Raw genomic sequence first — 16,479 nt, 5'->3', positions numbered from 1 at the left:
CTCACACATACACACACCAAGCATTCTCTGCCACAGACAAAGCCAAAACTCAGACTTGGGCACACTTGCCCAGGAAGTTAATTCTAAGCCTAGACCGAAGGTTTGCATAACCATAGCTCACTCATCTAGATTATTCTCAGGGTTACATACACAAATACCTTTCATTTAGAAGAATCAATAGTCAAAACCAGTGCAGCCAATTGCTTCATTTTCACACTCACCCTCTTGGTCTAAGGAGCACATGCCAAGGCTGCTTCGGCACACACAAACATCCTTCTACTTCTGCAGAAAACTCAAGTCATTCAAACAAACAAAACACCAATGCAGCAGCCAGAGTGAGTCCATTAGCTTTCTTTTGCCAGCTTGCATCGTCTCTTAACTCTTGAATAAGGACCAATAGTGTCATCGAAAACAAAGTCCCACAGAACTCGAATCCAGGACTGGTGATATGGGAGGTTATCGTAATATTCTGCTGCCATCTTCTTCACCTGGAAGAAGAAGAGAGAATGAGCTGTTTAGCTGCACAGTGTCAGGTGTGTTTCAGTCTTCCCATTCAGATCTGATAGCAGAGCCATAACCTCAGTTACTTGTTATTGCTTGTGAGCTTCTGAAGTTCAGCCAAATAAGATGTACTTAAACACATTTAGATACTTCTCAGCAGATTTCTGATGTTTTCCCTCACAGGGTCAGAATCTAAAAGATGATGGATCTCTGCCTTCAGTCAGAACTATTTCCTCTCATTTGTGGGGTAGAGGGATCTCCATGATGAGATGACTAATGCATTAATCTAGTTTATAAATTGCCAAGATACCAGCACATGGTATTTAAAGCTCTCTATTCACTACCCATAATACTCATCTTCTGATGGTTGTGGGTAGTAGAGAAATACCAGTTGAGTAAATACCAGACACAGCCTTGCCTACACTACATTTTCTTTCCTCCATTCTGCTACCGTGATGCAAATCTGAGACAGGTTCCTCCAGCAGGCAGAGGAGATTGCAGGGGCGGTCTGTTCTCCTCAGTCTGGTGTTAAAACTGCTGCAAGATTCATTATTAGATCATGAGCCTAGGAAAATTTCATCCCTGTTACAAATCTCCAAGTCTTATGACTCTTGCCATCAGAGAAGTATTGAATATCATTGGGGGCGGTGCTTGTAGTAAGGCCAGAACCAGAGGACAAAGAGGCTTCAAGCCTGGAGGGCTCAGGAGACAATGAGGATTTCTGAGTTATTAGTGGTCCCTGCTCCAGCTAGATGCTCTGGTTTTTGAACACATCCATGAAGCAGCTGACTCTGTTAACTGTTGTACACTTGTGCTTAAACTGCTTGGGCATGTTTTTATTAGAGCACCACCTCCCAGACAAACAAAGCTCTTGTCAAGTAGTTTGTCTTGCAGGACAGCATGACTTCTCTCTCTAAAAACCCTGCAGAATTTTAAAGCCAGGAAGGGCTTCCAATGAAGGTCATCCAGGAGGATGGTCCAGCATCCGGGGTGTAACGGTGGGATCTAGCAGAGCATTTTGACTGTTTGTGGAAAGGTAAGAATCCCAGCACTAGTTAAATTATAACCCAGCACCATTCACTGATTATTTCTTCATTAGTTCAGCTTCCCAACAGACACTTCCCTGGGAGGCAGGTCGCGTGACTTACAAGTTTTGTTAAGATCTTTTACCTCTGCACCTCAGCCCCTGTGCACTGCGTGTGGCACGTTAGTGCCGCGTGGGAGGTGGAGTTGTCACTTCAGGTCTGATTGTACTCTGCCTTTCACTGAGCGCCTCTGACTTCCTAATAATTCCCTAGACCCTGCTTTAAATGTGGCTCATTTTCAGAGGGATTCGGGCAATATCAGCATTTCCCCTTAGAGGTATTTGCTAATGACTGGAAGAAGGGTGAGTTCCAGGCACTAGGTAATATCTCAGAAGATGAAGACTTAGTTCCCTGCACTCCTCCTGTAACCACGGTCAGAAATAATTTGATCTGGGTTTTGCATCCTCCCTTTTCCTAGCTGGGTAACTGAAACAATCAAAGGATGAGAGAAAGGACTATTTAGACAGTAACCTCCCTTGAGTGAAAGCCACCAATGAGGTCTCATGGAGACACAAAGGGGCTCTCAGATGCCAGCCCCAGAAGCTTCACTCCAGCTCCAACATGGTCATTCCCTGTCACAGGGAATGCACAGACCTTAAATCCCCACCTCTATTTTAGATATTCTTTCTGAATTTTGACTTGAGGCAGTAGTTCAGACCTCGCCTATGTTAGCCAAGTCCATATGGCAAGTTCAACATTTCCCTCTTCTCCAGAACCCCCACATACTTCTTGTCCACAGGAACTATGGTCAGATCCAGACACATGTTTTCTCAGCTGCTTACATTACTCTGCAGAGCTCAGAATCTTGTTAGACTGACCTCTACAAGGACTTCAGAAAGTCACTCAGATTGCCCTTTGCACATAGAGGTGGAGGGCTGGAGGATCACAGACACCAATTCAGTTCCTAGGAACAATGCCTCAGGCAGCAGCAGTGCTCTCTGGCACCAAAGGGTAACCAAAAATAACCAGAGAAGCAGCCAATAAACAGCCTGTCTGTATTCAACCCAACACTTTCTGTACTTTGACCAAACAGGAGCAGCAGCATAGTCTGGGTATAGTGCTGAAGAGCTCAGGTGGACACCACATGCAAGTCTGGAATGTTGTACTTCAATGTATTCCCTATATCCCATACACATATTCTGCAGTTGTATTACAGATTTAAGACAGCTATCTAGAATAAAAGTAGTTTTGTATAACTAGGATGATTAACCAAAATACCCAGCAGTGAATTTTGAAGCAGGTCATACACATCATACTCTGGCAGCAGACAGCCCAGCTTTGGCTAGCAAGCTGCTTGACAGCTTCAGGTGGTGGCAGAGCTGCCTGTTCACCAGGCTCAGCTGTTTAGCACCTTCCTGCAGAGAATGGTGACAGCTCACTCTGAATGAGAAGCCCAGCATGGAAAACACAGGAGATAATTAAGGGCTTGCACTGGAGTGTGTTACCCTAGGTCAGCTGTGGGACAGGGAATCCCAATTCCATGAAGCAGGAAGAAGGCAGGCAGCTCTTACACCACTGGCAAGGTCCCTGTGCTCTGAGCAGGACAACAACAGCAGCAATGGAGGTAAGGGAAACTTCCAGGCAGTAAGTTCACATCATAGATCAGTGATAGATCAATGCCACACCCAGAGGATGGCACTGTATTCCTAAATCCTGCTCCTGACTTCCCCCTCAAGCTCTTCATAATGCATTGGTCCATTTGCTTCAATACTTCCCTCTCTTCCCCTTTGCAGAACCCAACCGTAAGTCTTAACTCATTGCTAGTTTGTGAAGGGAAGTTTTCAAGGAAGGCTAACAAAAGATCACAAAGTCTGCAAAAAACTTACTAGGCACTTAGCACCTGGCATATTGAGGCTTTTCTTCAAGTAGATCAAGGTGGCAGGTAAGAAATTACTTATTTCAGACTGAACCCAAATCCTACCCCACTGTATCAGGCACAAAAGTTAAATGAAACCTATTTCACCACTGCTCTAGTAGATCCTTTGTCCTGGGGCTATACAGAAGCTAGAGATCCTTGTGACAAGAAGCTGAAAAATGATGTTTTAAACACTGGAAGGCATATTACAGCAGTTCCCTCCATAGTCCTTGAGCAGGGCGGGTGGGGAGCACTCAAGCTAGCCCTCCTGGCTATCATAGGGTTAATGAAATCTGCAATTCAAAGCAAGCACATCTACCATGTTTTCCAGTCTTGTCTGTATAATAAATCTGGTTTCATAGCATGTCTTTTCCTTTTCCCACAAGCTTAATGAGTAACTAGTTTGCTTCTGGCAACACTGCAGTTTTTATTGCACTTTGTAGAAAGAATACTGAGTTCCTCTTTGTTCTCTGGTCCAGTCTCTCTGTAGGTATACTCACTCCTCCAGATAACAAAGAACATATCTTTTTAATCATTTGGTAAACAATGCAATATTTTATAGCTATAAAGCTTCATCCAAAGACTGATCTAGTCATAAGTCTATAAGGGTTTTTCAGCATACGGCTTTCATTATAATGTTATATTTTCTGGTCTCTGGAGTAATTTCTCATTATACTAGTGAGACAAGTTCTTACTGCACGTTCATGTCACTTGTCTTTATTATCTATATGCGTACAGCACAGCCTAATTCTTCCTCTTTCAAATCTGTCACACTCCTGGGGTAAAGGTCTTTCCAGTGGCAAACACATTACTCAGAACATTCTGAATGAGACACCTCTAACAAAGGACAAAGCTGAATTTACTTTTCTGATAAGCAAGTGGAAGAGCCAGTTACTTCCCAAGATTAAGATCCAGTTATTCTCTGATCCTATTTCTCCCTTATTCTCAATCATGAAGGAACCAGATAAAGATTATTCCACTTTCTACTTGCCAACGATTGAAAGTAAAAGTAGATGTACTGAGAGGTCACCCATATTACACCACTCAACTATTAGAAGTTCAGATGCTTAGGATACTAGATCTGCAAAACTATACCTCTGCTGAGTGAAGAATTTGCTGGGAGGTTAAGCAGGGGAGAACCAGGGGAGGTTTCTAGCCCTACCTGTTACAAAGCTCAAACATTAAAGCTATCCAGTGAAGATCTCTCCCCTTATCTCCTTCCACCAAAGAGTCAGAGAATTTTTCTTCTCTATTTGAAGAGAATTGCCAACTTATTTTAATATACAACAGATTTTCTACAGTAACTGTTTTGCCAAAGGAACTTCACTTCATAAAAGATTTTCATTTGTACTTGATGACATGTCAAAGGTTTCCATATAGTTCTGTCAAGCAACAATGACTGGCAAGCCTGATACCTCCTCCACTAGTAGGGAAAAGTCCCAGTTGTCCACGAGCTAGAAATCCAGGAACATGAGCCCATGAAATTCAACTAATAACTCTATCCTCTTTACACAGAAGGCAGATGCTTCCAGCTGATGCACTGCCTTGAGGAATTAGGCTGAACTATTTGTGGTGTGGGTGGGGAAGAACTTTCCAGGTCTCAATCAGGTCTGGAGCAACAGTCCCAGCAAGTTCAATTAGCCACTTACCTCCCTTGTGTAAGACAGCACTAACCTCCTCTTCTTCTATTTACATTTCACTAATCTAAGTATCTAACCCTATCTGACAAGTTTGAACATTTGAAGCTGCAGGTAAGCTCATACCCTTCCCAGCTGAGCTATCGTGCGTATCAGCAACGGGAGTGCCTGACAGGAGAACTTCACATGTGAACGTGGGCTGCTTTACCAGCAGCTTTGAACCCCACCAGGAATGGACAACTTCTCCACGAGAGGCCTCCAGCAGTGAAGGAGGTGTGTTCAAACAGAATTGCAGGCTATACAGAGCCTCCCCACGCTCTTCTACACCCCACAAGAAAATCTCCTCTTGTTTTGAATCTCCTTTCAGTCAGTTTCTGTCATGAAGAACATTAACCCATAAAACCAGATTTGCTTGGATATATCATCATACAAGTTGTGTGTGTAGGGGAAGCCATGGCTTCTGAACCTCAGCTTCCTCAGCTCTACCTCCACCTCATGGGCTACAGTAGTAGCCCCCAACTTTGCATCAGACCAGACAGAAGATGTTTCCTTCCTACTATGCCTGATTTGTATGTAGGAGTAATACTTCGAAGTCACATACCTCTAACAATGTGAGCACCTGCTCAAGAGCCCTGTATTAAAACCCAGAAGAGCAGTTACATACCTGGAGGGAGATTAAAAACCATTCCTAGACACCTGGGCTTTGCAAATTTGATTCCCACAACTGATAAACTGTAAACAAAAAGGGGCTTGACTTTCGAAAGAGGAAAGCCACAGCACTTTCCCAATGACTGATGAGGCATCCTCATTTTCTATGGGTGGGGCAGCAGAGCTAAAACAAGTCATGTAGAGTGGGGCTTTGTGTTCTAGTGCTCTCTGCATCAGGTTGGAACATGTCCTGATACTTATGACATCTCAAAAAATAGAAGGACTTTTGTTTGATCTTAATCAAGCAATATAGTTAGTGGATTGATCATTAGACAAATTTCAAGTAGTAATTGCCACCTGTCTCACTTTAGATGGGCTTTGAAAATTTCAAAGGGCCTAAGCCTGGTGGCCAAGTGAAGGAAGTGGAGAAATTCTGAGCATTGTTGGAGGATTTTATCATGCTAAAAGCCCTCCAAGGCTCAGAAGTTCTTCTTTCCTTCAAATAAACTAAATACTACAGCAGTGTGGCAGCCATTTCTCTCAATGACCTGCTTAAAAAGAAAGAATATAAAAAAGCTTTCTTCTTCTTCCCTTTTTATTTTCTTTTTAAAATTGATCATTTGCTATGATTTAAGAATTATTTATTAGAGACAATTTAGCCGATTTTATAAAAATCAAATTCACTTGTGCTTATGCCATACTTACCATGGGCAGTCTGCATCCGGGAATACTGGGGAAGTCATGGTGCTCCATGTGGTAGCCTACATTAAAGGTGAGGCAGTTCAGAGGCCCGTAATAAGAGTATGTCTCATATCCTTTTAAGAACATGTAATGTTCTGCTATGAAGTGCCCAGAAATGGGATGTAAACCCATGCAAAGAATTGTACCTGCTATTAAATAAACAATAGGTTTGAGCCCCCAAAGGTAGTAGATGATAAGGTCTATAGAAAACTGGACAAGAGCATTAAAAATTTCCATCCGTGTAATTGCCTTGGGGTTCACATACAGTGGCCTCAGACTGTAGAACAGAGGTTGGAGGAGAAGCCAAAGCACCTTCCGAAGTGGCGTACAGAAGAACCAGCCTTCAAAGTCTGTGGGAATGTCCACATCCAGGCTGTCCCCACCCAGGTACCGATGATGGTCAATGTGGTACTTCTTGAAGGAGGCAGAGTAAGGGATGCCAATCGGCAAGTTGGCAAAGACTGCAAACCATCGGTTCCACTTGACCTGCTTGTTCCCAAAGGCGACGTTGTGTGAAATATCATGGATGGCTAAGGTCAGCGAATGGTTGATGCAGCCCCCAAAAGCATAAGCCCAGAAGAAAATCCATTTCCAGGATAAGTCTTTCACCAGGTAGCATGCTAGAAACTGCATGAAAACCATCCCAGATACAATCCACTTTAAATGGGGATCTGGTCCCATCAGAGTCTTGATCTCCGGATACTTTGCTAAAGGGAAAAATGCAGAGAAAACCTCATTAGATCACAGCTAGGTAATAACAATCACCACTGGTGCTGATTTTATTATGGTATGTTTGAGGCCCTGGCTTTATAGAATGACAATTCCAGAGCCACGTTGCCACTACATTGACAGCTTTACTAATGTATGAGCTCCATTCCTACTGCCAGCATCATATGCAACTGTGAGATCTCTTTTTTTACTGTATAAAGAGTATATAAATATATAGACTTTTGTATATACAGTTGATGTGTTTTTCAATGAGAGAGGGAGGGAGAACACACACCTGATGGTCAATATGTAGCACCATGTGCCTTCATAAGGATTATTCCAAACCCCACCAGATTTCAGCTCAAAGAAACACCTTCTGTAAAGTTTTAATTTCCTGTTTTATTTTGGCCAATCCAAATGCTGTTTTCCCCAAGAGGCATACAGGTGCCTTTCTGTAGCCCTCGTCACACTGTTGCTTCTGACATGCTAGCAGAGGAAGAGGGCTGAGCAACAGGCTCGCCGGGTTTCGCTCTGTGGTCAGAGGAGAAATGCAGCATTAAAAAAATTCCTAAGTATTTGAGTGTTCACCAGTCCTTACAACATGTACAAGTCTTCACACATGGTAACATCACAAGAAAGTCAGCAATATTAGCAGGAATTTGTAAGACATACGTTTTTCCTCCGTTCCTATTTGTTAGCCTGTTCCCAAGTCACATACCGGAAACAGGCATGAAAGTCACACAACAGCTCTGTGCAGTCTCATAAATACTTCAATACAGCAGCAGATAGACATCGGACAAGCTTGCCAGGCCTGACTCATGTCAGGACAAGACCAGCTCATTGATCTTGTTCTACTGGCCACTCGTTTGTCCTTTTAAGAAAAAGAAAATACACAGAAGTACAGGTTATCTTCTAGGTGCTGTTTGTTGCTTCAGGTCTCTTCTTTACAAACCCACAGTCTTCACTTTCAGTATTAACTTGCACATTAATTTTCCATTGTTTTATAACTTTCACCCACCTACTTCCCCCCCCTCCCTTTACTCATACTCTGCATTTCTCAGAAATAACATTTTACACATCTAAGACCGCAGGAGAACTCACTCATTCTGGACCCCAAGGTCACACAGCATGTCCCTGCAAGCTTGATAGTCCCACTGTATGAACAGAAAAGCCAGTATCATCTGTCTATCACTGTATGATACCAATGCAATAAAAAGTAGATTATAATTTGCATCTATGCAGCTGTATCTGCTATAAAAAAAAAACAAACACAGAAGGCAATGCACATAACTTTATGTGACCTTGCAAGCTGTGGCTGGTACTGAATGCAGGACAGAGGGAAGGTTTCTATAAAAGTGAATCCGGAAAAGCCTGCAGCAGTTCAGAGAGATGAAGCACTACTTCAGGAAGCAGGCTGATGCGATCATGTTCTGCAACCATTCAAACAACTTTTGAGCCTGTTGGCCAACTTCAGCCCAGCTCAATAGAGGTTGGAGATGTTCAAGATTAAACAGGTTTCATGGAAGGTGATGAGAAAAGGAATATTCTTGATTCTTTCCCTTGTGAGAACAAGGGAGAAAAGTCACCATGAGGATTCTTCAGGCAGGGGAGAGGTTTTCTAAGTGGTGGGAAAACTCTAGCAAAAAGTTCACATTTCTAAAGTCAGCCAAACTTTTTTTTTTTATAAAAATCTCTGGATAGCTGAGGGGGTTTGGATTTGCTGGCTTTGGGTGAGTGGGGTTATCCCTTGTTTTTGTAGGGGTTTTAAATTATTTTTCAAGTTAGAATTGATAATGTGCTAGAAATAGTTCTTTGGTACCTGAACAGTTACCAAAATCTTACACAAAGTGCACTGTAAAGAATGACTTGCTATAATGACCTGGTCAAAATATCTATTACAGGCATAATTTTACGTAGCCTTATCTTCTGACTAGGAGCACTTCTGTACAAAAGACAGGCAACCCTTTAATAACTCAAACTACCTCTTATTTTCACTTATGCACTTGGTAGAGTTAAGCTACTGAAGTCACCAGAGAGATAAAATCTGTAAAAAAAGTAAATCTGTTCCCCAGCCTGGTAAAATTCAGGCCACTTTGACCCCCCAAAAAATAAATTTAATGGGATGGGAAAGTGACAATGCTTTGTATTGTAGTTTGAGAACCTATTTATATTGTCACTTTGGAACCTATTTCTTTCAGTGGCAGGTAAGAAGGACTGCAGATTACATGTAAGAGAGTTCAGAGTAGTAACTGCCAGGTGGCAGGTAACATTGCCTGCAAGCACCAATGCAGGCAGGCCACGTTTACCAGAGGTGACAGTTATTAAGTCACTTGCTAGGGTTTAATATTAAAGTTCAACACATGATTAACTCCTCTCCAACAGTGAATTCTTGCATAGTAGTTAAACCACGATACTGTGTCTTTTTATCATTAATACTGATTAAGCCTTCCCACCTCTGTGGCACAGAGAAAGCTCGGAGGGGGCTGACAGGTGGGGCTGTTTGACTCACTGGGGGCTGAAAGCCGAGCTGGTGGAGCAGCCTGACAGAGACCTTCTGGTTCAGGAGCACTGCACACACAAAGAGGTGAATGCTGGGCCACATTCAGTCCCAGATTAAGTGATCCCCACGACTGCAGTTTATACACAGTGTGCTGACACAAAGACGTGTCTCATTTTTGCCTTGTGCTCATGCCTTCCAGTTAGCTGGAGGAATCCCAGTAAGGCAAGACAGAGAACTTAAAGTTGAAAAACCTGGACAGCCCTCTAAGGCTGTGCTGTGAGAGGTGTCTGTAGGTCATCAGCTGGGCTGTGGAAATCAGCTGTCAGCCAATTGCACATCCCAAAGGCAACAGAGAACCAGATACAGAGTTACTGTGTGGTGCAGAACCAGGAGCCATAAAGAACTGTGAGACCTGTGGCAGCTCCACAATAAAGACTCCTTCATTTGCTACTCACTGCACTTGGAGCAGTAAACAGACACATATGCTGCACTCCTGAGATTGCTGGAGTTTGACACTAGGAGACATCTGAGCTGAGATTCTCATCATGCTGTTTTTTCCTGAATCATTTCCATTTGGGTTTCCTTACCACTTTTCCATTATAAAATTGACCAGCTTCTATACAGTCAGAATCCATCACTTCCCAACAAGTACTGGGTCAGGGCTAATACATGACAATGTAGTCTATAGTAAGCTCTCCATTATCCACAATCATGACATGGAAAGGTCACAGCAATAGGAGGGGAAAAAAACCCAACAAAAAATCCCATCATTCCACCATTCTAGATAAAGGGGCAGGGGGAGAAAGGGATGACACAGTTATGCTATGACATGCAATAAAGATTTGCTCTTTAGAGTACAATAGGGACAGGACAGCTCCAGCTACTCTAATGTCTCCACAGCACTTTCTACAGCCTCCATCTCTTTGGGAAGGTCTGTTAGCTCAGCCTGGCACACTGCTTATCCACACGTGCTGGTCCCAGCTTGCCTATCATACTGCCATTCAGAGGATGGGGACACTGGTATAGATGTACAGCAGTGCAGAAGCATGATGCTTCTGTCCCAGCACACCACAAAAGCAGTGCGTGCAAGCACTTTAGTAGTAGTACCACCCACTTCAGTGGGTAGATGTTGTTAATAATTCTGCCCAAGCAGCTCCACCGTCCCTACAATGTAACCTCAAAGCAGCTGAAATCCGCACCATAACAATGAAAGACAGCACCATGGATGAAAGAACAGCAATCAAGAGGGAGCAAATGCTGGAAGTATGTTTTCAGAAGTGTTCATGATTCAGACACAATTCATTTACTGAATTAACATTTCACAGAGATCACTTCAGTGTTGTGTGTAAGCATCACTCAACCTTCTAGAGGCACTCCTCACTCTGAAACACTACTGAGAAATTATTCTGACCACAGATTTTTTTCCTTGATACTCTTCTCTCTGGAGATCCAGGAGCACACACCATAGTCCTGCAGTGATTCTCAGTAAGTGCTGGAGTAATTGTTTGTGGAGAAGCTGTTGGTCACTAGTGCCTAGTGTTCCTGCTCCGCAGGAGACAGCAAATACCTTGTTCTGAACTCTCATCCTCTATTCTCACTGAAAACCCTCCTGGGATGACTCAAGAGACTCAGTTGTATTTGCAGCCCACAAGCTCCTAAATTGCTTTGTGCTCAGCTGGTCCAAGGGAGCAATGTCCCCCAGAAGTGGCCACCAGAGGCAAAGCACCACAGTGGTGCCACATTGCCAATGTCAACAGAGATAAATGGTGTCAGTGCATCACTAGGACAGCAGTTCCTACCTTTGGTTAGACTTGTTTATTAGCTGGTTCACAGTAGGAATGATGGAGAGAATGGTTCTGAAACAAACTGGAAGGGAAAAGGGAAACAAAGGGAACTACTGGAGAGAGTCCGGTGCAGGGCTACAAAGATGATGAGGGGACTGGAGCATCTTTTGTGAGGGGAAAGGCTGAGAGAGCTGGGGCTGTTTAGCCCAGAGAAGAGAAGATTGGGAGGGGATCTTGCCAATGCTTATAAATGTCTAAAGGGTGGATGTCAATAGGATGGGCCAGAATCTTCTCAGAGGTTCCCAGTGGCAGGACAAGGGATAGTGGGCAAAAACTGGAACACAGGAAGTTACATCTGAACTTGAGGAAAATCTTCTTTACTGTGAGGGTGTCTGAGTGCTGGGACAGGCTGCCCGGAGAGTTTGTGGAGTCTCCTTCTCTGGAGATATCCCAAACCTACCTGGATGCTGTCCTGTGCAGCCTGCTCTAGGTGATCCTGCTTTAGCAGGGGGTTGGACTAGATGATCTCCAGAGGTGCCTTCCAATGCTCACCTTTCTGTGAATCATTGAATCTGTAAAAACCTGCAACATGCAGTAAGCTGAAACCCTCAGTTGCACTTAACACAGTTTCAGCAGAAGACCACAAGCACCTAAAACTGTGACTTTCTGCTGATGTGATTTATTCCATAGGTGATCCCCACAGGGAATTGGCATGAGCACTGAGATAGCAGCTACTCTGAATGTGCTCATCAAAGAACATGCACATCAGTGGCAGCACTGTGCCCACGTACTGCAGCATAAAGGAGAAACAAACATAGTTTCTTTGCCAGAAGCATATGCAATTCAGAGCTTTGATTTAAGCTAAGGAGATATGCATCTTGTGCATTTCAGTAGGTACAATTTATCAGAATTTTCATAAATGTGAGTTTTAAATAGGCAACAGAAGAGTCAGCTGGAAGAAATAGCAGACTAATCTCTAAATAAGTGAGCAGAGCTGGAAGCTATTATACTCAAATCAGCTAAATGCTAAAATAAAATGGCATTTGGCTTTTTAATTTTGTTCTACCTCCCCTACATAGGCTAACATCTCAGCCTTTCAACAGGATAAAGCACCTATAAAACATTGCACCATCTTCACTCCAAAATAACTTGCTAAAGAACCATTCATATAGTTATTAATTATTCTTGGATGTAAGATCATATTCAGATGCTCCTAGCCTGTCCTGAGCAACACTGATTCAGCCCTCATACTCAACAGCAAACAAGTGCTTCCCTAAGAATCCTATGAGGCAAGACATTTTCTAACCAACCAACACTAATTTTATAGTTAGATCCAACCCACAGCACAAATAATATCTCATTCTTTCCATGCCACGACATATTGCTCATTGCTTGCATTTGGAAAACTGCAGGTGAAATGACCATTCAGTATGTCCTTATGGTGTTGCAATGACTTTTTTCATCTTCTCTCAAGCCCAAAAACCCACCACTTCCCACCATGCAAGACCATAGTTCTCCAAGTATTTCAATCTAACAAACACTTATTGCCACCAAAGTGGGAATCCTATTTCTAACAGAAGTAGCTATCCCCTCTACACTATACCCTACATTATATCTCCCTCTGAGAGCATTTGTGAAAATATGCAGCAAGGCTAAACAGATCCAGATGAAAAAACCTCTCTCACATCAAGTTAGTTTTCAGCCAGGTCCTTCCCTGACACAACTTGTTGCAGCATAACACAAATCTCAGTCCTGAAACAAGGTAGTAACGAGCAGGAGGGTGAGAGAACGGCAATCCAACAATTCCACTTCATAAACTGAAAAGCATGAATAACGAGTTCAGGAACATGAATATCATGATCAGGGTCAGAGTGCCAGCTTGTCAAGAGATCTCCACTGTAACTTAGAAGCAATACCAAGATCTAGCTACATTAAAATACCCAGAGTCTAAGAGGAAGATATCTACAAAGAGGTGAGAGAGAAAGTATCACCTCTCCCCCACACAAAGTGTAATCTATCTGCTGGTATAATTATAGCTGATAGAAATCACCTCCACAGTGGGTTCGTCTAGTGCAGCAGTGTCCTGCCATAAGCTAGCTTCCAGACAGCCCAGTTGATAGAACTCATAGCTCTACTGTTCAACCAGAATAGGTTGCCTTGAGGACCTGTAGCTGCTCCCTCCCCGGCAGTGTTCAAGGCCAGGTTGGATGGGGCTTTGGGCAGCCTGGGCTAGTGGAGGGTGACCCTGCCCATGGCAGAGGGTTGGACTCACAGAGTTAGTGTTACATACATTAGTGTTATACATATATTCTCACCAACTACAAAAATCTCAGACACCTGGGCTACTAAATCTCAAGTCATGACATACAACTTTGTGACAGACCTTTATTATCCCTCAGCTGCTGCATAGAAACATATTGGGGCAACAGCTCGAGGAAACACCACTGATGTAGAAATAAACTGCCGTATGTTTTTGTCAGTTTGCTCATTTTTTTTCCCCTCAGTGGATAATTTTAGTTTGTTTTTAAATCCAAGTAGCCATGCCTGAAAGAGACCAACATTTCAAAAAGCTGCAGCCTAACAGAAAACAATCAAGTTTCAGTGCTTAGTGACTCAATCATTAACCTCTTGAGAGGCAAATACTTCCTTTACCAGCATGGAATGCTGCTGTCCCCAAGGCATTGCCATATACAAAAATGTAAAATACATCCATATTTATAGGTGTTTGTTCATATGTATGTAAGATTCTTGCAGTGCACTCCAGCTCAACAGACATGAGGCACTTTGGTAAGTACGTAGTCTAGATATGCTGGGGTTGTTGACCCTCGGGCTTTGAATAGTTCAGTGGTAATCACTATACCAATGGGATATAGAATATCATTATAGTTTCAATGACTTGTGCTAACAGTTTGGTATTCATGACACTAATTGCATGATTTATTCTGCCCTGTCACACAGACACAGATTGTTCTGCCCACATCTCCCATGTCATATTTCTCTGTGGTCTTCCTTCTGCCCCCACAGCTGGGGCATGGGGGGCTGCAAGGAAAGAGATGGACCTTGGTTCCAGCTGATCATTTGGAACCCAGAGTGTGGGGAAAAAAATCCTCTAAACCCAGGTCCTAAAAAGAGTTTTCTGTGGCAAGGGTAAGATAGTCCAACCACCCTAGTACCTCATTGCAACACCACTTCATCACAATCTGCAGTCCCCACTCCATAGCAAGATTTCCTGCCCATGGCAGGGGGGAGATTGGAACTATATGACCTTGAATGTTTCTTCCAACCCAAACCAGTCTGTGATTCTGTGATCAGAAAAGAAATAAATTAGAAAAGGGAGAGACCCACCACACACAGTCCTACACGTGGCTCACCAAAACATAGTCCCCTTAACTGAAAGGATGTGTAGCATGACCACAAGTAGCATCATTTTATATAATGACATAATTTGACTCTCTACCATGATTACATAGTAAAATGATTATTATTTTCCTGGATATAATTCAAACCTGGACCAGGACATTTCATCACCATAACTATGCCGGAAACATTTTTCTAGTTTAGATTAACCCTGGATTAATTGTGGAGGAGTTAAGAAACTACCTATACCTACTTATTATAGGCCCTGTGCAGCACCTCAGCCACAAGCTCCAGTGCCTTCATTTATAAAAGATCTTCTAAAACTTCATCCTAAACACCGGGAGGAAGAAAAAACCCAAACCAAAACAACCAAACAATCCAAACAGAACTGGAGGAGAAAAATCTTTCCTAACAAAATGTTGAGGATGCATTTTCAGGAAACAGGCAGTGATATTGTGCAGTAATTCTGAGAATTCTCAGAAACTCTCTTCTCAAAAGCCCAAACCCTCAACCCAACACCCTCCCAACCCAAGACCCTGACAGGTGCAGTTCAACGCTGCGTGTGGAGCGTTAAAACACCAGCGTGTACCTTGTACCTGACAAGCAGCGGGGACGTTCTATTGTTCTTTAGCAAACACTCACTCACATCCTCATTGATTTTATTGCACTACCGAGACACTGGAAAAACTTGCCCGCGGGAGGATTCCCAGCTTCCCCCCCTCCGTCCATCCCCCCCTCCCCACGCAGAGCGGAGTGCTGCCCACCCGGGTGGAGCTGCGGCCCCCGCAGCAGGTTGATCGCTCAGCGATGCGACCCCGCCACCGCCAGCTCTGCCGCCCGTGGAACCCGGCTCGGTGCAGCGGGACTCCGGTCAGCCGCCGGCGCCCTCGCCGTTGCTTCTCCGCTGCCTCCCGAAGGGCAGGCGGCGTCGGGAGACTTCGGAAGACCATATCCCCCGGCGTCGGGGAAATGACCCCTCCGAGCTCACCGGGCTGCAGGCCCCGCTCTCTGCAGCCCGGCCGAGGTCCCCATCGACCCCCAGCATCGACAGCGGCGAAGCCGGCACGGACCTCCCACCCGCCCCGTCTCCCCAGCCCGACCGCTTCCCCCGACGGCGGCCGCTTCCCAGCCCCTCGACGTACCCAGGATCTCCTTCCTGCGCTGCGTGTGGGGCTGCTCCGTGTAGACCCACTCGAAGTCCCCACGAGTGACACGGTTACCCATGGCTTCCGCTGCGCTCCGCGCCGCTCCGCGCTGTCCTTATAGCTCTGCGCCCGGCGGAGGGGCGGCTCCGCCCGCCTCCTGCCTCCGCCCCGCAGGCTGCCTCTCGCCTCCGGCGGGCACCGGGGCTGCGCCCCGACGGGGCGGCCGCAGGGGGAAGCTGCGCGGCCGTGCTCGGTGTGCAGGGAGCTGGGGGAGCTGCCGAGCCCCTTGTCGGGTGTGCAGGGAGGGGTCGGGAAGAGAGAGGGTGCCTCGGCGCTGGCTCTGTTGGCAGGAGACGGGTGACTGGGGGTAGGGACCTCAAAGACACCAGGTGAGGTGTGTGGGGTGGGCGGTGGTCTGCAGGGCAGCAGCATTCTCTACCCACCCCCCCACCCACCAGTACTGCTACCACCCCAGTGCTGCTGCTACCACCACCATGGGGCCCTCCAGGCATTAACAT

At 44.8% G+C, this 16,479-nt stretch overlaps 1 protein-coding gene across 1 annotated transcript; it reads right to left on the bottom strand.

Annotated features, from left to right (window-relative positions):
* Window positions 1–306: 306 nt before the first annotated feature.
* On the bottom strand, window positions 307–16,040 carry DEGS2 (delta 4-desaturase, sphingolipid 2; the record flags this gene model as incomplete). Its single annotated transcript, XM_084270615.1, has 3 exons — window positions 307–488; window positions 6,432–7,174; window positions 15,959–16,040. 3 exons carry the CDS (start codon window positions 16,038–16,040, stop codon window positions 345–347), a joined length of 969 nt encoding a protein of 322 aa, XP_084126741.1. The 3' UTR covers window positions 307–344.
* Between the last annotated feature and the right edge of the window lie 439 nt (window positions 16,041–16,479).

This window comes from Gallinula chloropus, assembly GCF_964237585.1.
Source record: "Gallinula chloropus genome assembly, chromosome: 14".
Lineage (NCBI taxonomy): Eukaryota > Metazoa > Chordata > Aves > Gruiformes > Rallidae > Gallinula > Gallinula chloropus.
The sequence above is the reverse complement of the archived record's forward strand: the minus strand, read 5'-3'. Positions and strand labels throughout refer to the sequence as shown.